Below are 27,585 nucleotides of genomic sequence, written 5' to 3' on the forward strand. Positions count from 1 at the left end.
CTAGCAAGTGGTAGTCCGTATATTCTGCCCATTGTCTATTGGGGGGATACCTGTAGGATTATTGATTTTGGAGGAAGAAAAGCAGGTTGAGGAATTTCACTCTATCCTGTTTTCATTCCTTAGAAACACCTGATCCTGCTCATCAAAGGATTATGCACAGGCTGCAGCCGCTTGGACAGAACAGAGATCATCACGTTCACTGCCATGATGAAGTCTGCAAAACTACCTCAAACAGTTACTACCCTCTCTGATGGTGAGTGTGTTCTCATCCACCAATGAGTCACTAGATTATCCTACCCCATCCCGCCCCTGATCTGATATTGCCAAACCTGCTCTGTGCGCCATTGCTTAAAGGGATACTCTAGTAAAAAAATGTATTTCAAAAATAGGCCACATTAAAAAAAAATACTAGCATCCTTCGTTTTAAAACTTCCTATGTAAAATTTTGAGATATTTAAGCTCAAAAGCAAGCACAAGGGCGCCGCCATTTTGTGAAATGGAGGCCCTCCTGTGCTGGCTTTTGCGGCACTAATGAAGGAAAAGCCAGCCAGCTGTAGTAAACAAAGTCTACCGCTGGGTGGCTTTCCCTTCATTAGTGCCGGGACTCGGAGGACGCGGACCGGAGACCAGAGCAGGAAAGCTGCAGCTGAATCTCGGTAAGTGCTATTTATTTTTTTTTACAAAAAATAAGCACTAGCTGCGGTTTTTTTTCTAAGTTTTCCGGGCTGGAGGAGCCCGGAAAACTTAGAAATAAAACCGCAGCTTTAAAAACGTTGTATTTATGTTTGCGGTCGCTTTTGAAGCGACCGCAAACATAAATACAACGTTATTGTGTTGGAAAACGCTGCGGTTTTAAAACCGCAGCGTTTTCCAACACAACCGTGTTGTGTCTGCCTGAATCTGCTTTTCCATTTGGGGCTCTCGGGCTCCCCTGGGAGCACCGGAGACCCAAAGTGATAGCCACAGCAGGCAGAAACACACGCGGTTGTGTTGGAAAACGCTGCGGTTTTTCTTTCCAAGTTTCTCAGGCTCCTCCGAGCCAGAGGAGCCTGAGAAACTTGGAACAAAAAACCACAGCGTTTTCCAACACAATAACGTTGTATTTATTTTTGCGGTCGCTTCAAAAGCGACCGCAAACATAAATACAACGTTTTTAAAGCTGCGGTTTTATTTCTAAGTTTTCCGGGCTCCTCCAGCCTGGAAAACGTAGAAAAAAAACCGCAGCTAGTGCTTATTTTTTGTAAAAAAAATAAATAGCACTTACCGAGATTCAGCTGCAGCTTTCCTGCTCTGGTCTCCGGTCCGCGTCCTCCGAGTCCCGGCACTAATGAAGGGAAAGCCACCCAGCGGTAGACTTTGTTTACTACAGCTGGCTGGCTTTTCCTTCATTAGTGCCGCAAAAGCCAGCACAGGAGGGCCTCCATTTCACAAAATGGCGGCCCCCCTGTGCTTGCTTTTTCGAATTTTGAGCTTGAATAGCTCAAAATTTTACATAGGAAGTTTTAAAACGGAGGATGTGCTAGTATTTTTTTTTTAATGTGGCCTATTTTTTAAATACATTTTTTTACTAGAGTTTCCCTTTAACTTTGTCCCCCCCCCCCCCCACCTTCGATGGCGCTCCTTTTTGTCTTCTAGTTTTCTTATAACTGTGCTCCATCCAGCCTTCTTGTTGACTTTTGTCTCATGATTCTGTTCTAGATCCACATGCTTTGCAGATCACTATCATCCACAGTTTGGTTCAGAGGAGTTAACAAAAATTAAATATAAAAACCCTATCCTGTGTCAACCACTAACAATTCTCTTTTATGAATGCGCTCTCCACTACATTGATTGCGCTCCAAATTATCCCTCAGTTTGAACAATCCGGTTCAGATTTCTTTGGTTACTTTGTTGTCACTGTTCTTTAAGGTACCTATGTACACAACTGTAGAGTTTGCTTATTTTCAATTTCGCATTACAGTACAACTGCAGTGACATGCAAGTCCTAGTGAAGAGGTGGGTTCTTCGCATTAGAGAGGCTTTCTGATTGTTGCCTCGCTTTTGATCACTGCATGGGAAATGGGGGAGGGGGGGAATTGGAGAACACTTGTTTTTTTATTGGCCTGTGCCCACAATGTAATTCAACCCCTTATCCTTCGGGATTGATACATTGAATAGCCATATTAAATTAGATGATGATTATTAAATCTGCCAAAGATTCATCCTCTAAGGCGAATTGAGAGTGGCCCTCTGTGTAGTTTCATACAAAGGGAGGCAGACGCTCGGCATACCTGAAACGTCTTTTGGCAAATGGGTTAAGTTTGTTGAGAATTCTCCCATGGCTGAAAGTCCATTCATGAATCACGATTTTATATTAAGGCTACTAAATAAGGTTCCTGCGTTGTCATCCATTTCCTCATCAGACATAGAACCCGTGGAGCTGCCTGATCTAGATTGCCCACAGAATTGGGCTGTCATTGAATTTGTCTCATCTATAATTGTAGTGTACTTAGTGTGAACTTTCAACATCTCAGGTCTTTAGGCTGTGACCTAATTGTATGCCGTAAATGTACCAATACTAAACCGCCTACCTAAAGTGTACCATCCATCTGAGGTTCCTTTTGAATTGGGGTTTCCCTTCTGAAAGCCCTAGCCTGATGTCTTGTTTAAAGAAATCTTTACATGAACCAGTGCTGACTGTCCAGGTCAAACTTAGGATCCTGGAATCTTTGGCAGATTGTATGCCATGATGTGCTTTCTCTTTTAACTCATGCACATTCCTGTTTTGGAACACTAGAGGTTTTTTGCTCCTGATTAAAAAAAATAAATAAAAATGTTTTAAATAAATGTTAAGTTTTATTTTTATGTAACCCAAGTGGTTTATCCACTCTTACCGCATGTGATGATTTCATTTTGCGGGAAACCTGGCTATGTCAACATTTTATGGTAGATGGCTTTAATATCATCTAGCTATTCCCTTGGCACGGAGTCGGCCCATGGAGGGGTCTTGCAGTAGGGGTTAAGACGCACATAAAGATGAGTGAATTTAAGCATGGGAAATCCATACCCTACATACTTGTGTGATCTCCCTCCCCTGCAGAGCAAATTTTACTTATCAACCTGTATAATCTCCGTGGTGGGACTATGTCCACCAAAAGTCAATTGCGCATAGAATGGATATTGACAACATGGGCATTATTGTCTGGTGATTTTAACTCCCAAGGTGAAGTGGCATCAAACCATGATAGTTATCCTAATGACTACAATTTTCAGGCTATGGTAGGGTGGCATAACCATCTGAGAGTAAAGGGTTGGTCCTTTATGATATTAATATCGTCAATAGAAAAAAAGCACTGCACAGAGCTCTTCGTGTGGTGCAGAGATGTAGCCTATTGACCAAGGAAATCAAGGGAAGCTGCATGACCCATTTCTGCACGCAACATAAGAACTGGCTTTGACAGTTTAAGGCTAATGTAAATGACACCAATTGGGTGGTTACTTTTTGTAACTGTTGGGGCAAATGGCAGTAAAACTGTTGATACCCTTTTCAAGAAATACCTGGTGGAAGTATTGCCCCCCCCCCCCAGAGTTAAATTCCATCCGCATAAATACATGGATTGGGCAAGATAGCAGTCTTTAATACGACTCTAATGCAAAAGACGTAAAACTCTAATGCTTATAATTTTCCAACCAATTACATTGTGGGTTTTGAGAAAGAAGATGTTAACTATAATCAGGGGACTTAAGAACTTGCGTGCCCCGGGGCCACATGGCTTTGCCAATGCCGTAATTTAGGAACAGCCAGAATTGTGGGCTCAAATACTCACTCTTGTTTTTGACAAAATACTTGCTTACGGTGACATCCCAGCCAGCTTGCGGGAATCAATACTAATATCTGTGTTCAAAGAGGAAAAATCTTTTCAGCCGCACATTAAAAACACTGCAGAAATGGGTGGATGAACAAGGACTATTGAAACAATTCCAAACGGGCTTCCGTAGTGGAAATTGTACTTCACACAACATCTGGGCCTTATGTTTTTTAATAGGGCACGCATTAAGATCTCCTGAAGGGAAGCTTTACATCTATTGTATGGAGTACGCCAGCGCCTTCGACTGTCTATACCGAATTACATTGTGGGGTAAACTAACCACCATAGATCTGTCTACTGCATTTCATCTGTTCTTTATAGTTGCTGTTAGGGTTGAGGAAAGATGGGACTGAAGCAGGGGTGATTTCTTGCATCGCTGCTGTTTAATCTCTACGTGGCTGATATGGATGTTGCCATATCTACTTGTCATAACTTTCCCCTCCTATTTGGAGTGGAAAGTACTTCCTGGAAAGCTTATGCAGATGATAACCATCTTGATAGATTAGACCCCCATTGTCCTCCAGAGGTCCTTAGATGCCCTATTCACATATGCAACAAAAAAGAATATGCGTATTTATCTTAATAAGAGCATGATTATTGGAAGACAGATGAATAAAGCAAAGAACTTTAGATGCAAGCTAGAGGGGGAGACGCTAGAAATAGTTGGTGTGTGTGTGTAATATATATTTCTGAGGCTTGTGGATCTGCTTAGATCACATGATATGCATAGGCCGACATTTAGTGGTAGTCGCGCAGTATTACATTTTTTTGTTTTCAAAACTCGTAAAGGGACGTTGACTGGGCGTGTCACTAATACTATCTCTAGTGTGATGCCCACTGTACCCATGGTCCTTCACGCATCGAGGTCCCTCTGATTGTTTTTTTTCCACCGTCAGAGTCGGACGCAAGTTGCGCATTTCTTTTTTCTGGCTAACGCCTTTAATTATACAAGTTTAAATTTAGAATTCTTTCTTTCGTTTCGACGGACGTACCACTGCAATATCTTCGGCGACGGCTTTCAAGGACTGATTCATCGTCGACAACGACTACTTGTACCATCGCAACAGAATTTGACTGCGGCCTACCTAGGCCTCAACGGGCCTCAGCCCTTCACAGTAGAGAGAGTGGGGGGAGGTCATGACTGTCTTTCTTAGAGAATGCCTGTTTAGCTATTCTTCCCTTTCCATCGCCAGCCTGCCATCTTCCCATATTATTGAAAACGCACCCTTTAAATGTTGCCCTTCCTTAACAGGAAGTTTCCCTTAAAGGACTTGCACAAGGTGTGTAACCTCTGCCTTCCCAGAGACCACCCCGAAAAACATTGCAAGTATTTCAAATTATTCTGGCACAAGATGCTAAAGGGCCGTAAGACAAAGTGATGGGCCCATCACGCCATGCAGGCCAAAGCCGCCATGGACATCGAGGGTGCGTCCAGCGGTGTCAGCGTCACTCAGGACACCGACTCTGCAACCGCTGGATGCTCCCTCTATGTCCATGGTAGCTTCGGCCTGCATGTCGATCGGGACCAGACTGTTTGCTGCGTGTGAGCCCCTGACTCTTATCAGGCAGGCGGTTCTGCTGTGGAGATGACACCCGGCGGCTCAAGCACCCACAATGCATGCCACTGAAAGCACACCCCCAACGAGCGACAGTCCACCACTTCGTCGACCGTTGAGCACATGCAGTGTCGAACTGAAGGTGCTCAAAATCCCTGTCCTCTGGTTCATCACGATCAGGTTCGCCCCACGACTGGCCCCCAAAACAGACATCGAAGTCTGTGCCCAACACCACGAATAAACCTGACAAACCCTCGGGTACCAAATAACGTGCATCGATAGACGTTTTGATGGCCCTTTTCACTAACTTCAAGATGAGGGAGCTTATTAAAAAAAAAACATGGCCCAGACACTCTCCGTAAGTCCAAGGCATTGAAAAATTCAAAATCTTCGACGCCCCAAGTCTATGAACCCTCTACTTCCAAATCTAAGGAGCCCTCTCTCTCTCTCGGGACACCTGTTCAGGGGCCATGCAGCATAAACAACCCTCTACATCAGAAAGCATCTCTACCCCTGTTCCCAAGCACCACCCAATGGACTCCTGAAAAATTCGACAAAATCATGTGAAGAAATGTCATGCGCTGTAACCTTCTTTGATCACCCAACCTCCAAGGGCCCTCACAATGGGAGGCAGCTAAAGACCAACCTGCTGCCAAAAAACACACCTAGACACTGCCCAACCCAGCACCTTGCAGGACATTTCGCAGAATCTCTATTACAATGACATCTCAGGCTCTCAAGATCCTGGTTCGCTAGAGCACCAAGGGGGCCTATATATGACAGACCAGTATTATGATGACAACAATGACGTCTACATCATACAATCTCCCGACCACCATGACCAACCCGTAGCCGACTCTCCTGTGGATAATCGGCTGCAGTGCAATGAGCTTCTCCTAAAAGCTGCCGAACATTTCAAAATCGATACACAAGAGGCACAGGTGGAGACAGACTTTGTAGAAGACATCCTTGGGGATAAGAAGTGTGCAGCACAGTTTATACCACTCCTGCAGTTCATCCAGAGGTGCATTCAACCTTCTCTACTCACCCCAATCTTACGAGGGCATTTAACCCCCGTATTGAGAAAATGTTCAGGCCAGCCCCTCCTACATCACGGGTCCATTAAAGCCAGACGCTCTAGTCTTAACGAGAAAGAGGACTGGCACGCCCTTAGCCTCTGCTTAGGCCCCACCTGATAAGGAGAGCAAAAAGATATATATACACTGGGCAGGAAAGTGGCTTTCTTTGCTGCATACCAAGTAAGAATAGCAAATAACACTGCTCTCTTGGTGAGTTATAACTGAAATAAATGGGATGAAAGGCTACAACAGACTCCGTTCCAGGGCCTTTTAAATCCCAGCTCCTGAGCACAGTGGCTGAGGGTAACCAGGTGGCCAACTGCATCCTGAAAAATAATCTGGATGCCGCAGATAATGCAGGTTGTATAGTAGCAGAGGGGTACATGCATGGTGAAGACCAACCGGCTTTAAGCTGGAAACTCAAGCCACCTTACTCAATATGCCTATCAAACCGAACTTCTTATTTGGGGAAAGCATTTGAGGACGCATTTGAGGACGTAAAGAAGAGTACGACACCCTCCAGTCCCTAGGACAGCTTACTAACAATTTTGAGGACAAAATTCCCAACGCTCCTCTAAATATAATCTGGCTGGACAAGCTTCATCTTGGGGTTCGTCGTAGGGCCATTCCTCCCACCAGAATTTTCAAAGGGCCACAGAAGGTCTAGGAGTAGAGGCAGAGCCTCTTCAACCAGAGGTGCCACCCCTTCCTCCTCCCCAAAGCAATGACGACCCGCTCCAGGCCCCCTCCAATGCCTCTCCAGTAGGAGGTCACATTTCTCAATTTACCCACGCTTGGGAGGGGGATCACCTCAGACAAGTGGGTACTATCCATCGTGGCCGGAGGCTATTGTATAGAGCTCATACAGAGACCATCCAACCACCCGCCAAGGCAGAGACAAACGACGCATGAGGAACAATGCATTCTACTAGAATAGGTGAAGACACTGCTGGAAAAGGACACGGTGGAAATTGTACTGGCAAACCAGGGTATCTATTCAACATACTTCCTTGTACCACAGAAAGACCGTACAATGTGCCCTGTCCTAGTCCTTCATCCTGCAAACACATATATCAAGCCACAAAGGTTCCGCATGAAAACGCTACAAGAGCTAATCCCCCCCCCCCCCCCCCTGCTGAAACAAGGGGACTACATGGCAACACTGGATATGAAAGATGCATACTTTCATGTTCCAATAACCAATCAACACTACCAGTGCTCCCCTTTGGCATAGCCTCAGCTCCAAGGGTAATCTCCAAGTATTAGCAGTAGTGGCGGCGCACTTATACAGACAATCTATCCCTGTGTACCCTTATCTGAACGACTGGCTGGTAACCAGGGAATCCCCTATAATTTGCAAGCAAAACACCCAGAAAACAATCAACCTTCTTTTCCAATGGGGGTGTTCAATCATCGAAAAGAAATCAAGCCTCATTCCAAACCTAACCAAGCAGTCCTAAAGACAAGGGATGGGCTAGTCTTCCCCTCAAGCGAAAAAGTTCAGAACATGCTACTGCAAATTCCTCATTATCTCGCCGGTCGCCAAAAAACGGTAAGCAAGGCAATGCGACAATGGCTTCATGCATTTACGTAGTTCCACACACGCGGCTGCATGTGCGCTCTATGCAGGAATGGTTAGCAAAATAATGGTCTCTGGCAAGCGGTCAGTGGGACAATCTACTAGTTTCATCAACCCTAGTACAAGCACTACGCTGGTGGTCCAAGGAAAATCTGCTAAAGGAAAGCCTTTTGCAATCCACCAGATCAAGCGATACTGACAACAGATGCCTTACTCTACAGATGGGGAGCCCATAACCGTCACCGCATGGCCCATGGACACAGATCACTGCCCAAAATAACATCAACCTTTTGAAGCTACTAGCTGTACTCCAAGCACTGCAAGCCTTTCAGCTGCATCTAGCAGGTCGAACAGTGCAAATCCTCTGACAGCACCACTGCCATGCTTTACATAAACGAGCAGGAAGGCACACACTCTCCAAATGTGTCCCAGCTATCCCCAAATTTGGAAGTGGGCACTCAAACAGAACATCATGTTCCAGGGGAACTCAATGCTCTAGCGGACGCCCTAAGCAGAAATCATTTACCCGAGGAGCAAGAGTGGCAACTCAACAGAGAAATTCTAGACCGTGTTCTTTCTGTGGGGTTATCTTCCTTTACACTTATTCGCCACACACCTAAACACACAATGCCCAGACTTTGCATCCAGGTTACCCCAATCCAAGGGCAACGCCCTGTGGGATGAGCTGGTCAGGGAAATTTGCTTATGCTTCGCTCAGTTTTTTCGGCATTGAGAGTGAGGAAGTGAGAGGTCATCCAGGACTTGATGACAGTGAGGCAGGATGAGAGTCTGATGAATGTTCGAGGAGAAAGATAGAAGGAGCTGAATGAAGTCAGCGTAGAAGTGGTGTGGCACTCCAGAGGATCGGATAATGGGGGCAAGAAAGGAAGTATATAAGGAAAATAGAAAGGGACCAAGGACTGAACCTTAATGAATGACATGGACCAGAGGATCATGAGAAGTGTTGCTGCCCCAAGAGACAGCAAAGGTACGGTTGGATAGGTAAGATGGAAACCATGATAGAACAGATCTGCGCAGACCAAGGGAGGAGAGTGAGTCCAGGAGCAAAGAATGATCTACAGCAGTGATCTTCAAACTTTCTTTGGCCTGGGCCCCCCTGAGCAAAATTTTTGCAGGCCGGGTCCCCCCAAAAATGGCAAATGCCAAATGGACAGTATGTACAAATGGCTATGAACTATTGCGTGCCGTCACTGCATCCTACTCCCAGTAGTGTCCCTGGGCTCCCCACCTGCTCCCATCAGTTGCTTGTCTCCCTCATTCCCACTCCTAGCCAGTCCCTGGGCTCTTCCCACCCCATCACAGAGCCTGGGCTCTCCCCACCCTGCTACCACCACTATCCCAGTGCTCCTGCCCATCCTGCTCCCACCACTGTTCCTGGGTTCCCCCCCCCAACCCGTTTCCAACACAGTCCGAGGGCCAGTGAATTTTTTTAAGTAGAGGGGCATAAATCTTTCCCACAAAAAATGCCATAGCGACCGAGCACAGCGAGGGTGCCCAAACCAAACAAGGGGGGTTCGGGAGGTTTTCCCCGCGTGAAATTTTGTTAAATAATGGGGTAAAATGTTGTATTTTAGAGCATACTTTAAATAAAATGGGTAAAAAAAGCCAAACAGTTTGCAACAGGGGACTGGGGGGGGGGAGCCAAGGGGTACTGAGTAGGAGTGGGACGAGGGAGCCCAGCGACTGTGATGGGAATGGATGGGGAAGCCCAGGACTATGCTGGGAGTAGGGTGCAGTGACGGCGCACGATAGTTCATAGCCAAAAATGCTACATGCTAGTGTATGCCAGTGAAAATGGGCCACTTTTTTGGCCAATGTGAGCCAGTTTGCTGAGTTACTTCACTATGCAGCTTGTAGGTTTGACCATAGTTGCTGAATAAATATTCTTTAAATTTACAATGTGCTTACATTTTAACAAAGAACACCCCCTTGGGTACTATTCAAAGAGTCTGTGACTAAAGGAATGAATATCTATTTGCAACTGCGGGCCACTTTTTCATTGGTGTCTGAGGCAGTTTTATGGTCCAGTCCAACCATGTGAGCTGCCCCTATGTTACGCTCACCTGGTCTCTGCGGAGACGTTGGGGCATGGTTGCAGCCCTCCCTGAACTTGAATCACCCCCTTCAGGCCTCTTCCCTCAGTAGAAAAGCTGTTAGCGGTGGTACGTGGTGATACCGCTCCTGCGTGAAGATAAGAGTGTGTGAGAGTGCCAATCTGTGATTTGTTGTACCTCTCGAACCCTTCTCCCCAAAGTATGGTGTCTGTAAGCATACACCGGCCCATAAAGCTCACCTCTGAATTATGGAAGATAAGCTCTCCGTCCTGCTACTTATGGCTGGGGCCGTCGAATGGGATCTAGTTCCTTCACTGATTCCTGATAAGGATTAGTCCAGTCCAGCTGCGACTATGCTTCTCCTTATGATTGGTAAGTCTTTCTTGATCTCTTGTGATTCTGTTTGTTCTGTTTAATGTCTTCATATGTTGCTCCTATTTATGCCCGCAATAATGTCTCTCTTCTGTTTTCTTCCTTTAGATGGAAATGCGGCCTCAATGCAGCTGTGAGACTCGAGACGTGGCCGGATGGAAGATGGATGCTAGCGCAATGTTCAACAGCAGGTAAGTGATGGTTCAAGGAAAAGCGCGAAGTATGGCGAAGCGCAACCTTAAACGGACTGTTTTTTCGATGTCTAACCTTGTCTTCTGTTTTTCCTTGCAGGCGCTGCTGTTGATGGAGCGTGTCGTGCTGTGGTGCCAAGATGAAGATTTCAGCGTTCCGGAAAGTGTAATGATGAATACTCGGTTCGCCGAAGAGATGTACAGGTAACAACAGCTTCCCCAGGTTGGTAAGTATGCTGGCAGGAAGCAGGATGTCCAGGAAGCAGGATCTTCAAAGGTAAGTCTGACCGCAGGCGACGGTGAGCGTTACGCTGCTTGACAGTGCAGAATAACGTGAAGCGTCTGTCTTGCGGATCGGGGCAGCTTATATAGCTGAAATCGTGGGCACGTGTAATGCGTACCTGGTATCCACGGGGGTGCCACATGATACTGGATGGAGGTCTAAGCGATATCCTGGACCCCTCTCTGCTTGGTTATTTACCAGACGTTGGGTAGCACCTATAACTGGAGAATGGAGGGTTAAGATACTGGTACTGTGATGGGTGGACACCCACCTCCCTCTGGTCCAAATCCTCTCCCTTGGAGTTATTGCTCACCTTAGGTTTTTGTGCATTCACCTCTCCGTCCTGCGTCTCTGTGCAGGGGCGTGTGGTTGGTGCGGGCGTTCCGTGGACCTAGTTGCTTCACTGGTCCGTGTGCCCTTCTGTCGGGTCCAGAACGGCAGTGACTCCGACTCTGCTTGCTGTCTTCCAGGTGAGGTATGTCTTTTCCGTCTTTATTCTGTCTTTCTTTCCCTCCGTTTTCTGTCTTCTCGGCGTCTTGCTCCACTACGCTGTTCCATAACGTCTCTTTTGGTGTTCAATGGATATTCTTGTTTACTTTTGTTCATCAGCCTGCCGCCAAAGGCGCCAGGACAGTGTCCACCCAGGTCTCCTGTGCATGCGACCCCTGTATGCCTGTGACCCTGACTTTATGACCATGACACCCTGACCATTTCCTACAATCTAAAAAAGTTGTAGAATGTTTTTTTTTTCATGCTGGGCTCTTTTGGGGGGGGGGGGGGCTGAGATGAGGCCATGCAGTTTGAAGACCTCTGATCTACAGTGTCAAAGGCAGCGGACAGATCAAGTAAAATAAGACTTGATGAGTGTTTGGAGTAGCGAGCAGTGAGAAGAGCATTATGTACGTTGGTAAGGGCTGTTTCAGTTGAATAGTGGGGGCGGAAACCAGACGGAGTTGGAGGAAGGAGAGATGGGCTGGACACAAAATATGAGATTTGTGAATAAACAAGGCGCTCCAGGAGTTTGGATAGAAAATGTAAGAGATATATAGGATGGAAATTAGAAGCAAAAGGGGGGTTATCTGTAGGTTTCTTTATGATAGGTATGATAATTGCATATTTAAAGGCAGAAGGAAAGGTAGAGGGGGTGAGACAAATGTTAAAGAAGGCAGTGAGAAAGGTTACCAGAGGTGGGAAGACTTTGGGGATAAGTGAAGAGGGGATGGGGTCAGTGGGGACCGCTGTAGGGTGAGCTATGGCCAGGAGGAGGGTCTTCTCAGTCTGTTACGAGAGGAAAGGTAGAGACAGTACTGGAGGGGGTAGGGAAGGATAAAGGGGAGGAGTTATAGGAAGGTGAAGATAGTATGTCTTGGCGTAGGGAGTGAACTTTGGAAGAGAAGAAATTGACAAGGTCAGATGCAGATAGGGATGAGTTGGACGGTCAGGTGTAGGAGGCGAGAGAAGTCTGGGTTAGGAAGAGACGTCCAGTATGAGAGGATTGACTGTGAAGGTGGTCAGAGAAGTAGGTACATTTGGCAGCCTTAATACAGTTGTCGTATAGGACGTGATCAGGGAAATAGGTTGCGTGGTTAGGAGAACAATGTTTGTGCCAGCACCTTTCAAGGTGGCGAAGGAGGCGGCGCATAGAAGAGAGATGAGGAGAGAACCAGGGTTGGGTAGGTTTGCGAGTGGGCCGAAAGGAAGAAAGAAGGTAAAGTTGATCAAGGCTAGATGCGAGACATGAAGAGTGGACGCAGCTTCATCTGCAGAGAGAGAAGTGTGTGAGATATGGTAGAGAGTGTATGCAGGTATCATGGAAGAGCGAGGAGTTAAAATTGCGTAGATCATGCCTGTAGAAGGTCTTAGTGGAGGAGAGGGAGGAGGTGGCAGAGAGATTAGACGGGAGCAAGGATGCTGAGATTAGGGTGTGATCTGATAGGTACACTGGGAGAGTAGATCTGAAGGAGGCAGTAAACGATGAGGTGAAGATCAAGTCAAGGTCAGAACCAGAGGTATGAGTAGGAATGGGAAGTGGGGAAACTTCTGTGCCCCTACAACATGCTGTCATAGCACGGGGGAGACTACACTCCATTCACAACCTCAGTCTATGAACTTGGCAGCCTGGCTCCTGAAGTCATAGAGTTTGGACACTTAAAACTCCCTCAAAGGTGTATGGATATCCTCAAGGAGGCACGCAAACCCAACACCAGGCACTGCTATTTTAACAAATGGAAAAGAATTCTGATATGGTGCCTATCGAAAGCCCTAAATCCAATTGAATATACCCCATAAAACATTCTTCACTACATGCTCTACTTACTAGACTCTGGCCTAGTACTTAACTCCATCAAGGTTCACCTAACGGCTCTGCATGCATACACCTCTTCACAGAACAAGGTGTCCTGGTGGAAGGTTCCAGTTATTAAGGGTTTCATAGAGGGAGTGAATAGATTTTACCCTCCAATTTCCAAACCTCCTCCATGTTGGGATCTTAATGTGGTACTCTCCAAGCTCATGGGTCTCCCCTTTGAACAAATCTAGCCTCAAGCACCTAACTTGCAAAACAGCTTTCTTAGTAGCCATCACCTCTAAAAGACAGGTCAGTGAGGTACAAGCACTGTCCGTGCAAGACCCTTTCTTTGTTTTCCACAAGGACAGAACACACCCTAGGTTTTCACCTAAATTCATATGCATGTTCCATGTTAACCAGTCCATTGAACTACCCACTTTCTTACAAAATGCATCAAACTCCAACATCATTCCCCGCCATGAAACCCCTCCCCCTTCTTGCTCTCCCTCCACCTCTTTTCCCATAATCTTCTCCCTCCACTTCCTCCTCCCCATTCTCACCCTTTACCCTTTCCCTTTCCCTCCTGCTCCCTATCCCTCCCAGTTCTACTGCACTACTCTCCCTCTTCCCTTCTGTCTAATTGCTCTACATATTGTTTTGTTGGCCTGATTCAAAATTGTAATTTGCTTCTACTGTTACTGTTATTTTCTTATTGTTAGATGTATCCTGTTAAAATGTGCAGCGTTTTGGAGTAAAGCGTTATATAAACGTAATAAATACAAACTCAACTGCGAGAAGCCTCCATACACTGGATGTAAGGAGGACAGTTTAGTACTATGTAAACAAAACAAAACTACTAAGGAAAACCGAGCAACTGTTTGTCTCCATGGCACCTGGCAGGGAGGGTGATCACATTTCTAAAAATCCCGTCGCCAAATGGATAGTTGAGTGCACACAGCTTTGCTATTATCTATCAAAGAAAACCCTGCCTTTCACACCAAGAGCTCACTCTACCAGAGGTACGGGAGCTTCTTTGGCACTTACTGCAAACGTCCCTCTAGATGCCATTTGCAAAGCAGCTACTTGGAGTTCCATACATATCTTAACGCAGCATTACTGCATTGACACTCATTCTAAAGCAGATTCACAGGTGTGGGACAAGCGGTGCTAAAACATCTATTTGCCGTTGGACATTCTCACTACCCACCTCCTTCTCCAGATACTGCTCGCTAGTCTATGCCTAGCATGTGATCTAAGCAGATCCACAAGCCTCAGAACGGATACATTACTCACCGTAATCGTATCTACTTATATTCACAAGCTCCCACCCTTCCTCCCCTCTTGGAGTAGAAGGTACATAATGTTTTTCTGGCTTTATTGCTGCTTCTTTGCTTCATTACATCTGTACTCACATTACACTTAATGCTACCTCATGTCTGAAACAAAACAATCTCGACGTGTGAAGGACCATGGGTACAGTGGACGTAACACTATGGATAGCAATATTGACGCACCCAGTCGACAACCCTTTTCAAGTTTCGAAAATAAAGTGTAATCCTCCATGACTTCAAGCATCAGAAATACAATTAAATGAGTAATGTATCCCATATATACATCTGGGGATCCCAATTAAATGCTTTCCTTCTTTCTCCTACTATGGGACTCACAAATCACAAAAAGTGCATAGGAAATGGATGCTGGTAAAGAACTTCATAGGTTACCAGACATTTGGTCGAAAAAATTTGGTCGACTGGACAAATGGTCGAACCAATTTGGTCGAAAGCCAAATGGTCGAATTTTTATTTTGTTTATTTTCACCCCTTTTTTGTTTGTTTTGGGGGGGTCCTCCACAACCCCCTATTTTTCTAAAAAAAAAAAAAACCTTTTTTTTCCCTAAACGAAAACCTTAAAAATACATATATAAATAAAAAAAAAATTCGACCATATGGTTTTCGACCAAATTACGTCGACCATTTGTCTTTCGACCAATTTACAGTCGACCACTTGTCTGGACAGCAACTTCATGACTAGGAAGGGGGATTGAGGAGCTGTTAGAAATGTATGCAATCTGCATGGTCCCAGGCATCCTATATGGAACTGAGTTTTTGTCTTCTCGATTTTGTCACTTGGATGAACTTAATCGAGGGAAAAATTATCTGTTCCATCTTGGGAATGCCACGCACCATCTCAGTGGAAGCACTCTGGTGCGAGTTGGGGCTGATGTCTCTAACTGCTTGATTGATGATTCAGCGATGTAAATTCTTTTCAAAGCTTTGCTGGGCTCGGAATGACATGAATTCCCTTTTGGGCCTTCTCTCCAACAGCACATATTGTAAGGAAGGCATGATATCAACAGGAAGACGGGCACAAGTGATCACAGTTCAAGGGTGTTTATTGAACTTCCGTTGGGTATGAAAAACACATATCTAATCCTATATCTAAAGATGGGGGCAAGCTACGAACATCAGATAACGCAGTCCTAGTGGTGCCTTGTCAAAATAAAAGGGCCTATACTAATAAGCCTATTGCCAATCCTTACCTCTAAATACAAATAGTGTGGGAAACAATGTTGTGTAAAAGAAAGTGTTCAAGAAATTGTATGTCAGGATATTCAAGCCGTAGACTTGTAGCACGGGGTAAGACGGCACACTCTAGCTTAGCACAGTGTCTGGCTTCTCTAGCACAAGGGTGCAGTTCAAAACTTCCACATCATGGCCTTCTGTGCCAAAGTCTCTTTGTCATTCAAAGTCTCTTCTTTCAGAGGGCCTGAGGCAACAACAAAGTTCGTTTCATTTCCTTTTTGTATTTCACATATACACAATTTTCTTAGGTGGTTTATCATCCACCTAAGATCCCCCTCTGCTGGGCTCAGATCCACTTTGACATCAAATCTTCAATCTGTCTCCCTCCGCCAGGCTCTGACCAACTTTATCTACTTTGCCATAAACTTTCTTTATCAACATCGAAGACTTTTGACTGTGGGCAGGATTTTGCTTGACCACAGTCACAGGACCACTTTGATTCACAATTCTTTGCCAGTATTTCACTTTTGTTAACTCTCAGCTGGAAACCTTAGCGACCTTAGATTGAGCACACACAGTGCCGGTCCACTCTGTCATAGTTATCGTATCTTGGTTTCAAAGATAAATCACTTACCTGCTGCCCAACTTGACTTGCGGTGGTTATCGCACGTGTTTCAATGAATCTTTCAGCGCTCGGCATACAATGTTGCCGTTTGCAACCTTGGCATCAACGCAAACCGGTCCTATATAATACCACGGCAGCTGGAGATTCTCCCCGATTTTATTATCGACAGGGGAGTCCAGGGTACCTCTGACACACACTACAGGATTCTTCAGCTGGGTTTCCTGGTCTTACGTTTTCTGTTCTCGAGGTTTCATGAAAGTAACAGTTCCTTGTCGAAAAGGTCAATGGAACTTCCCTCATTGCAATCCTCTTCTGTTAGCCATCTTTCTCCTCTTGTTAGACTGCCATCTTTTAACTGCTGTTTCCTGGTATGCTTTGCCTCGTTCAGTGTGCTCTCGTGTTCCACCTTTTATCTGTGTGGGGAAGTGTAATGGAAGGCGGTGTGTGTGATAGTACGTAATGGCCTGACCTTGCCTGACCATGCTATTAGGACACGTCAGGTATACGGCTCGGGTGTTAGTCCATTTTCTCTCATAGCGGGCTGTCTGTGAGAAAGGGTTTGTGTTGTAAAAGGGGGTGGGAGAGTTGAGTTCCTAAAGGGAAGAGGAATACTAGGACTAGTTGGTGGGGCACCTTCTGGTTTTTCACAATATGATGGCTGTCTAAACCCACTTTATTGTGATTGGAGTGCTAAGTGATGGCTCATTTCCATCTGCTTGGTCTGGAGTTCCCGAATATTCATTTTTATTCAAACTCTGAAGCTAAAAACCGTTAATTGGGATTGATCCGAAAACACAATCAGCCCGAGTGCCAAAAAGAGATATATGGCATTAGCAACTCAAGGGTTTAGCCCTAATAGACCTTGCACATATTTATTGAAATTGTGTGCACCCAACCTGAGGCGTTTTATCTTGTATTTACGATTCAGTATTTTGCAACCCTAGCATACGTAGATGTCTGGCAGAGTATTGAACAAGAGAAGAGACTCGGGCAGTTATGTGGGTTAGAGATCGAGACCTCTTGACATATACTCGCTGCATTTAACCAACTGCAAGAGAAATACTATTTAAATTCTCTGTCACCCTGATCTGATAGTCTGATATCTGATAGTCTGGCCATTTGTGGGCCAGGATCTATTCAGCGGAATCATTGGTAATTGCGGCTGCAGCTTTTTATATCTGGAGAATTGTTCTAACCATAATTTGCTAGTCGTCCCTTACATTGTATATTCATGTGCAATTTTTGTTGAGAAGATTAATGGATTTGTTTTGATCATATACACATAGGGAGGTTTATGTATAGATTTCAGACTTTTTTTGATTTTATTCTATTTTTATTTATGATGTAGCTATATGCGAAGAATTATGTAATTTGTGATTGTATTTGTTTCATTTTTTTTACATGGATCTGCTTTTGTGTTAACTGAGAAACCTGGAGGTATCTCACCCGCTAGTCCCCAGGGATCTGTCATCCAGGTGGCCAGGACACAGCCATTGCTTTTGGATCCAGTTCCTGGGGGTGGACCAGTGTGGGAGGATCACCTGGAGGAGGGATCTTCGGGGAGTGGGAGACGGAGACTGACACCGAATGGTTAGACATGGTATCCCCTTCGCTGTAACACCTTTTCCCCATCCTAGATACTTAGGAACTCAACCCCCCCACCCCCTTTTCCCGACACGGACACTTCCTCACAGACAGCGCACCATGAGCGAAAAGTGACTAACGCCAGAGACGTATACCTGACATGTCCCAATACAATGGTCACGCAAGGTCAGGCAAATGCTGATCATTACACACAACCTGACTTCATCACACTTCCCCACACAGATAAAAGGCGAGGACTGTTGGGTATCTTTGCCTATTTCAGATGGTTGTATTGTAATTATTTTGTATATTTTAGTACTTGCACAATTCAGACACAATTCAGACTAAAACATTCCTTTTGAACAATAGAAGTGAAGGTGAGTTCCCCAAGCCATCATCATGGTGGTGAGGAGACAGGGACTTGATTGGATGTGAACATTCTGCAAGGTGTTTGGAGGCTGAGTGGGCTTGGAAACGGAAAGAGAATTCTAAACTGCCTTTCATTGTCTTCCCCCTTAACAGGAAGGTCCTGTTTCTTGAGTCTCTTAAGTTTAGGCCCTTATTTGATTCCCCTTGTAATTTTGGTGAAGTGGTCTGCTGTGAGCAGGTTTGGATAAAGAACTTTGTGGGACAAGACAAGCGGATAAACTTGTGGGAGGGCTACGCTCTAGTATCTTTGAAGAGAGACATTTAAAGTCAGCCTTTCAAGAACTTGTCAAGTCCAGAAATTACTTCATTGAGGACTTCAGTTTTATATCTAGTTAGTTTAGGTATTTAGTTAGTGAGTCAGCTCTTCACATGAAGAAGTTTCTTGTTCCTGTTTAAAGTGACTCTGCGGAAATCTGAGATGTTCATGCATTGATACTCTTTTCATTTACCTTTTGAAGTGATAAACGCTGCTTGTGAGAACGTTGAAAATCACACAAGCATCAAACTACGTGCCTTCTCAATTGGAGACAAGCCGTTCAGGGAATCTGATTTAAGTGTTTGGTTCTTGCTCATGCACCGCGGCAAACATAATCTATTTACTTCGCTGCCTGTGCGCATGTAAAAACTGTAGTGTTTAATGTTCGGGCATGCACATGTTAGCCTAAGGTTCACCACGCAAATGTTCCAGTGAAGGAGAGTTTTCCATTCCTTACTCTTGCATGATGACCCGTTTTGTTTTGTTTGAATGCCGTCTGCGCATATTGATTGTAAGGAGTTTTGAAATTGACACACGTACGCAACAGCAGGAAAGTGTAACCTCATGGTGGTCCTGCGAATATTTTTAGTTTCAAGTCAGCTGCGCGTGCATAAAAGAACCTAATGAGGAAATCATCTCGAGTAGAGTTTCTTTCAGCAGTCTGATTGAAACTCGAGAGTTACATATTAGTTTCTGGGTAGGCAAGGAGATTAAGGTCAGAGCCTTTTTTGAAAACATAAGTAAGAAGATTAAAAGAAAACTAAAGGAGGACACTGCTAAACTATGGTGCATTCAGTTTCTAAATAAAGGAACAATAACAGGGCAAGTTGTGCTGAACATTAAAAGACTGTTTCTCTTGCTCCAACAATTGAAGTCATAATCCTCTTTAAGGAAGCGGCCTTCTTTGTAGGAGTTCACAATCAATTTAATGAACTGCATACTTTGTACAATGCTCTATTCCAGTTGAAGCAGGGCACAGAAGTTTCTTCTTAGTTCTAATTTGGAGAAAAGTGATTTTCCAAGGGAACCTCACAATCACGCCTTCCAGATATCCAGGGATGCACAACAGGTATTAAAACTACAAGGGGAGATGGGAGGGATATGTTTAGTTGAAAGGAAATATTTTGTATTCTCTCATCCTCTGCAGGTGCTCCGACACTAGAAGAGTGACCTATGTTCAACTTTTTTGTTTTATCCACTTTCCCCTTTCCCTTTGGGGTGTAGGGACTTCTGCTGTGACATTCAGTAGTCAACTACACATCTTAGAGGGACTGCGGGGCTCAGCAGCTCCCGTGGATCAAGATTCAGGACCGGACAAGCACGAAAGCACACTCTGAGCAAGGCAAAGCACAAGAGGAAGCGGCGGTTCCCAGATGGCAGTTTAATAAAAGGAGAAAGATGGCGAGACCAGAGAAGGTTATAGGAAGGGCGGTGCTCTTGACCTTTTCAGACCGTTACTTTTGTGAGCCTTTGGAGAGTAAGAAACTTAAGACTGGGGACCAAAGCTGAAGAAACCTGTGTTGTGTGTCAGAGGTACCGGGGCTCTTCTGCGTCGATAACCAAGGCGGGGAGGAACGGTTGCAGCCGTGATACTGTCCTTGGCTCCTGCACCAAATCGGCCCCAGTAAAGATCGCACAGCCGGTGAGTCGGAGAGACTGACACAAGACCAGCCTGTGTTAGAGCCAAGGTTGCAAGTGGCAGCATTGTATGAAGAAATCAAAAGAGGAACTCTGTGTGAAAAGTATTTAAAGAGCGGCACAGATATAATTGAAAACCAGAGGAGTGACTGAACTTTTGGAAGCCAAGAAAGATACCGTAGACTGTGGTCCGGCCCCACGTGAGTTCCCATTGGAAGGTCTCTGTTAGGTATCCAACATTTTGGCAACTGTGAAAAGTGAAATTGGATATCGAAGTGGTCCTGCAGAGGGTCAAGCTGAACCCTGTGCGCATTTGAAAGTGTTCGATAGTTTAATGCAAACTGAAATTGGTCTGAGCCCGGCTGAGGGAGACTAATTGTGTAAGATGTAGGATCTGAGCCTGGCTGAGGGGGATCCAAGGTGAATTGCAAGAATTGAGTGCATATAAGAGGAAAGGAATTTTTTTGTTTTTTTTTTGTTTTGGTATATCGGGCCCTCTGAATCAAGAGGCTTTGATGTAAATGTCCTCAAAGACGATCTTGATTTCCTCGCTATTACCGAGACCTGGCTACACCCTGCAGCAGGCCCCAGGCTTATGCTAGCAGTCCCAGATAACTACTCCATCCTGAGGCAAGATCGCCCCAAATCCAGAGGAGGGGGTGTCGTCATTATACACAAATGTAGTCTGCCTATGAGGCTAGTAACTCCTACCAATGTCCTCTCTTGTGAAACACTATCGGTCAAAGTCCCAATCACGAACACCCAAACCCTCAATATCCATTTGATCTACCGCCCGCCAGGCCCCATCAGCACCTTTGAGGAAGACCTCAATGCCATTCTATCCAGCAACCTTAAAAGCTCCTCAAGTTCTCACATTAGGGGACTATAACATGGGCTACAATGACCCGACAGACCAAACGGCCAGCACTATAGTCACCACTCTTGCCGAACTGGGCTTTGCGCAAAGAAGTATTGCCCATACGAAAGGTAGAATACTTGATTGGGTGGCCGACCACAACTGCCTAGCAAACATCACAAATATCTCACCACTAGTCTGGACTGACCACCACTTGGTATCGTTCTTGCTATCTACTGACAGACCCCCACCTCCGCCCAGCACTACGCCCCCCCACTCTCACCAGAAATAAGAAGAACATTACATTAGAAAGACTCATCCCGAATTTACTCCCCACACTTAACACACTCCCCGACAACTTGGATCCAGAGATCCTGGTTGAAGAATACAACCAGGTTATGGCTACCTCGTTGGACCTCATCACCCCACTTAAACTCGGACCTAGCAAACTGAAAATGCATCTTAACAAATGGTACACACCATACCTCAAAAACCTAAGGCAGCAAAAGAGGAACTTCGAGGCTACCTGGAAAAAATCCCCTACAGCCGTAAACAAACTTAAACTTTCTAAACTAGCCTTACTTTACAAAAAAGAAATCTACCTGGCCAAACGAACCTCCTTTGACTCTCGCATATCCCAAGCTAAATCTAATATGAAAGAACTCTTCTCTATACTTAAAGAAGTAGAAACCCCTATAATACCCCCTGACACCTGCACAAAAGATAAAAATTGGTGCTCAGAAATTCAAAATGCCTTGGCAAATAAGATCGTGACCCTTCAAAGCAAAATCTCCAGCAAAAAAGCTGCCCTAAAAGGCACGCTCCCATCCAAAAGTCCGGATAAGCGCACGACCACAGACCCTACCCGCTTCAAGTTTTCTAAAGTCAATACTCTCGACGTAGAAAAAAATCATCTTGTCCTTGAAACCCTCCAATTGCCAGGGAGACCTATGCCTAGCACAGCTCATTAAAGATGCCGCCCGCGACCTTTCACCCTTCATCACTAAACTGATCAATGCCTCCTTCACTACCTGCTCCATCCCCACTAATCTAAAACAATCCTGGGTACTTCCTTTACTAAAAAAACCTACTCTTGACCCAGCCATACCTACCAATTACCGACCCATAACGACTGTTCCCTTCCTACTAAAAATCCTAGAAAAGGTCGCCTACGTACAAATACAGATGCACCTGGAAGAACACCACCTTTTAGGATCCAGACAATCAGGGTTCCACCCTAAACATGGGACTGAGACTGCACTCATCGACCTGAAAGCTCAGATTGAAACACTCTGGGACAAAGGACAAGTTGCCTTGCACCTCCTCCTTGACCTATCTGCAGCTTTCGATTTGGTCGACCATTCTGTCCTATGCTCACATCTCCACACAGCAGCACACTTCTCTCCCGAGGCCATTACATGGATCACCTCATCCCTCAACGGAAGAACTATGAGGGTCTTTTCTCCCTCAGCTGCAGCAGAACCCATACCCATTACCTGTGGTGTCCCACAGGGCTCCTACGTCTTCCCCCACACTGTACAACATATTTACCAAACCCCTTTTCGATGATTTGGATCATCTCGGTATCACCTACACTAATTATGCAGATGATACCCAGATCCTCCTCCCGCTTTCTGGAGATTATGGAAAGGATTTGGCCTTGCTAAATAGAGTGTACATCATCATCCAGGCATGGATGGCCACTCATGGACTATGCCTGAATGATGAGAAAACGGAGCTTATCATCCTGGGAACTACGCACAGTTTAAGGAAACTCAGCCCGGCCTACAACTCATTCATGATAGATGGGAACAATATCAAAGTTGGACAGGAGGTCAAAACATTAGGATTCTACTTGGATTCTAATCTTTCCTTCAAAAGACAACTGAGTTCCCTGGCATCCTCATCTACTTATATGTGCAAATTAATCCGCTCAGCTAAACCATTTCTGTCAGACACTAGCTGCCTCACACTCGCTAGAGCCCTTATACTATCCCGCCTTGACTACTGGAACGCCCTTTACCTGGGAACCTCCAAGGCTACCACTAGCAAGTTACAAACTCTCCAGAACACCCTGAGAGCAACCCTAGGCATCCCCAGAAGAGAGCACATCTTAGGACTCAACCAACGAACAACTGGCTCTCCACTAGAGATAAAATTCTCCTAAAAACGGCTTCACTTACCTACAAATCTCTTAACAATGCCGCCCCGATCTACTTGATTAACAGATTCCATAGACCAGCCTCCTTGAGACCCCTCAGAACTACATACAAAGACTGCCTCTCTGTCCCAAACTTCAAACTTGCCACCATAGGAGGTAACGGCTTCCCTGTAAAAGCAGCCAAATTCTGGAACTCTTTGCCTCCCAACCTTAGAGTAGACATTACCTGAATTTCCGTTCTAAGGTAGTCTCATGGCTGAAACTGAAGGACCACCAAGATAGCTAAGTGCCAAGGCTATCCCTTCATGCGATCCGCACACTGTGTAACCTCGTGTGCCCACTTTTTTACTTTGTATATACTGTATATATTGACTGTTTTCCTCTTCTGCTTTGTATATTCTCCCTCTGCCAACATGTACATTTTATATTTTGTAACTAAGCTTCGCATATTCTTGTAAATGCTGCGCCCTGATACCCCTGGGTATAACTGCGCATTATAAATAATAAAACAAACAAAGAAACTTGGGTACAGAAGGCCCTGATGCTGGTAACAGAACTGTATCCTCGTGCCGAAGAAGTGTGTGTGTGTGTGTGTTTTTTTTGCTCGAGTGAACAGCCTTGTCCCATGCTGAAAACATGGTGTGGGGAAGGGAGGCCAACGGCCTGAACATCCTGACATATAATTTTGTGAACAATTCTTTCTTTTTCGTGAATACTAGCCCACACTATTTGTATTTAGCAGTTAGGTTTGGTAATACTTTTTTTTTTATTTTTATTATAGGCCTTTTTGCTTTGACGAGACTCAACTAGAACTGCATTATTATTTGATGGTCATAGCTTGCTCCCATCTGTAGATTTAGAGTTAGATAGGCGTTTATCACACCATTGTTGAAGTTCAATAAACACCATTGAACTGCGGTCGCTGTCTTACTATTGATACCATGCCTTCCTTCCAGGACTCAACACTGTTTTATCTTCATTTCTGCCCAATTTGATATTCTCATCGCTATTGCTAGGAAGGTTTTTCATAACTGGCCCTGTGCGATGGTTCTAAGAGTCCAACATACGTAACGAGCAAGGGCTTTTCACTGTTAACAAAAACTCTCAAGGCAGCGTAGGCTGCTCATTAAGGCAGATTTTGTAAATAAGACCTAGTGTGTATGTACAGTCAGACAGCCAAGTAATAGAGTTCCACACAGTAATATAGAAATATACTGTTTATTAGGCCTTAACACACAAGCAGGTACAACTTTGAATGCTATGAAACCCTTCTATCTCTTTATTTGTGCGTATGTGCATACAGCATTATTAGAGTGAAAATATACCACAATTTACAACACAAACAGTAATGAGCAATTCAAAGAAGCAATGCTAAAACGGTACCAGGTGAAGTGGGAAAAGAAGTGGTTATAACCTATCGTACACTGTGTCTTCTAATGTATAATTATGAGGCAAGCACCTCGCTGCAGCAGTCTTTCCCTTTCAGATAAGCAGTTCTAGAGTCTTTTCTACAGTCTGAGTTTAAGTCACAAGTAAGTACCTGAAAATGAGGTGAGAAGAGTGTTCTGTGTTACCAGGGCGCCGGCGGCTGGTTGGTAGACACTGAACACCAGCCGAGTATTGCTACAGCACTACGCAGTAAGTGTAGTGTGGGTAACTTGACTTCCATTCTTCCCGTTGCTTGTAATGAATATACAGACCGTATGAAGGACTACTTTATGCTGTCGCTTAAGACGCACAGTTCTATGATACAGGTGGAAAGCCTGGGGGAAACTGTGGGTCGGCCCCCCAATGTGGTAAATGCTGAAGTAATTACTTATGCCCAAGTTTTGGCATCTGAGACTCGCATTGTACCTAATGATACATTGGACTGTACCCCTACAGGCCTTGACCCCTGCAAAACCAAACTCTGATCCAGTACAGGCGTTACGATTTGAGTTAAACAATCCTGGAAATAAACAGAACTCCCCTATTCTTGATGAATTCTTTCAGCGGCTCGGTCACGATATGGAGGTTTCATACATTCTAAATGAGGAACGTATTCTCAGAAACCATGTCAGACCAGCGGCCACAGCGCCTCTGGAAGTTATTATTGATCAGGTGGGAAACTTCACCCAGAATTGTATCAAATTCCATCATTTTAGGCCAAAAAAATATCGAGATGCGTAGACAGACAAATATCTTGCCAAGTGTTGATATGCTAGGACCTGCGTCCATCTCGGCACTTCACCTAGAATTGGAGTCGATGCTAAGACTGTATGACCACATCAAGGATATTGTAACAATGAATGCAGTAAAACTTGCAGCAGTGGAGGTAAATATTTCTAAACTCAATGGTTTGGTTGTTAAGGATAGAATTGCAAACCAGTCTTTATGGATAACAAAGAGAATTTACTACCAGTTGGACTGGATGTTTCCGCGTGTGAGAATCCTATACCATCACACAAACGCCTAACAGTCCATCTGTTCTGGTTGAGCTTGCATCCAGAGTAAGTGCTTCACCTGTCCTTTTTGACTCTCCAGAGCCTGTGTCAACAAATGCTCCTGCAGGAATTGACAGTACTTTGAAAAATTGACATTTTGGGTTATCTACCCCAAGTGGCATATAAGAATAAACCAACCAAAAAAGGAAAAAGAGGAAATGATCAAAAAATATGCCGGCAGCAAAGAATAGGAGTTACTCTTTAAAATGTCTACGTCAACTGCCGGTGACTGACACTATCATTGACTTGGGAATACAGAATATTTCTGATGGGGAGACGTATACAGCAGTGGTTTACTCAGATACAGATGAGGAGGAAAGGGGATGGGTACATCTATCTACTCACCCCCAAATACATGTAGATCATTCTAGTCTACCCAACACTGTGGATACTGGTACTGATCCATGTTTTCCATCTGTGACGGGAGCATATAGAGTTGAACGTGACAATGAATCTTCCCAATTTGGATACCCTGACTATTACGAAACGCTCAAGGGACCAACAAGCAAAAATTACAATGTTCCTACAAATGTCAATAATTCCAAACGAGGTTCCGACCACCGGCATACAATCCATTGTGCCCCAAGTTGTAACTTCACCTACTGCTATGCTGCCACCCAATGTCCAGAATGGGGATGATCTGACTTCTCAACAATCCTCCTACCCCATTAATGGGATGGCTACTGATGAAAATAATCCAAACAGGCCCTAGAGCTCTCAGATTCAGAATGTTTTATATCCAAAACGTTGGTTTGGGAGAGCAACATTGTACGAAATGGTCAAACGTATGAATCAAACCAAGATTCTAGGAATTTTTCAGCAGATTCAATTTTTGAGATGTTAACATTCGTATGATATTGACTTGACCTTTTTATCTCTAGTAAGCAATAATCAAATGATTTGCCATTTCCATTCAGTAATAGCATCTAAAAATGGTTTGGGCACAACTAAATAACGTGCTCTTTAGGTTATGAAATAGGTTATAAAATCTGAAAATGGAACAACGTTTTTTCTGTCTTTTCCTCCCTGGGGGGGGGGACCACAAGTTAGCTGAGGCTATGACTGAGAACTCTGTGCAATATCCCATGGATTCCAACGTAATACAGCAGGAATGGTATTGGGTGGAGATGGCGCTAAATCCGTTGATGGGGCTGCGACAGCGGTTGACCCAACCATAATCCTCGCCTGATTAAGGCTCTATCATGGAATGTTTGTGGCTGAGAATATTTTCATTAGATATTTTGCACAGCCAATCTGAGGGACTGCAATGTTCTCGTGCTACAAGAGACCATGATAACCACACATTTTGAGCTTCATGGTTACCATACCTACACTAGCTTGGCTGTTCGTGCGGATAGGGGTAGGCCGAGTGGGGGATTAGCCATTGCTAATTCTCTTCAACTCAAGTCAGATTTGATCCTTTCAGGAGACTCCCTTTTTGCGGTTGCTATTTCACCCAGCTGCTCGAATGTCACTTTTGATCAATATACATTGGAACCGTGATAGACAGCCAATGAAGTCCATACACGTGGCTCTAACATCAATGATTGACGGGTGGCTTATAGAAGGTTATTCTCATTCAATTATCTTGGCAGGTGACTTCAATTCTAATTGTGCAGCCGGTGGAAGGCGGAATCTTGCTGAAGGGGTTACCTACTGTAATGTAAGTTTATAAAGTGGAAAGGATTGGGATTCTTTTTTGTCAAAATGGGAATTGTTTTTGTTACAATGTCTACAGTTGGATGACCTACCCACATGCAC

At 44.7% G+C, this 27,585-nt stretch overlaps 1 protein-coding gene across 6 annotated transcripts in view; it reads left to right on the forward strand.

Annotated features, from left to right (window-relative positions):
- UBR4 (ubiquitin protein ligase E3 component n-recognin 4) overlaps nucleotides 1-27,585 on the forward strand; it is a 2,945,062-nt gene that overhangs the window by 67,651 nt on the left and 2,849,826 nt on the right. For all 6 annotated transcript variants that reach the window (XM_069611069.1, XM_069611071.1, XM_069611072.1 and 3 more), the window contains exon 4: nucleotides 124-253. In XM_069611069.1, the coding sequence (XP_069467170.1) occupies nucleotides 124-253 (130 nt within the window). The remainder of the gene's footprint in view (nucleotides 1-123; nucleotides 254-27,585) is intronic.

This window comes from Ambystoma mexicanum, chromosome 8 (genome assembly GCF_040938575.1).
Source record: "Ambystoma mexicanum isolate Mex_15411 chromosome 8, UKY_AmexF1_1, whole genome shotgun sequence".
NCBI classification, from domain to species: domain Eukaryota; kingdom Metazoa; phylum Chordata; class Amphibia; order Caudata; family Ambystomatidae; genus Ambystoma; species Ambystoma mexicanum.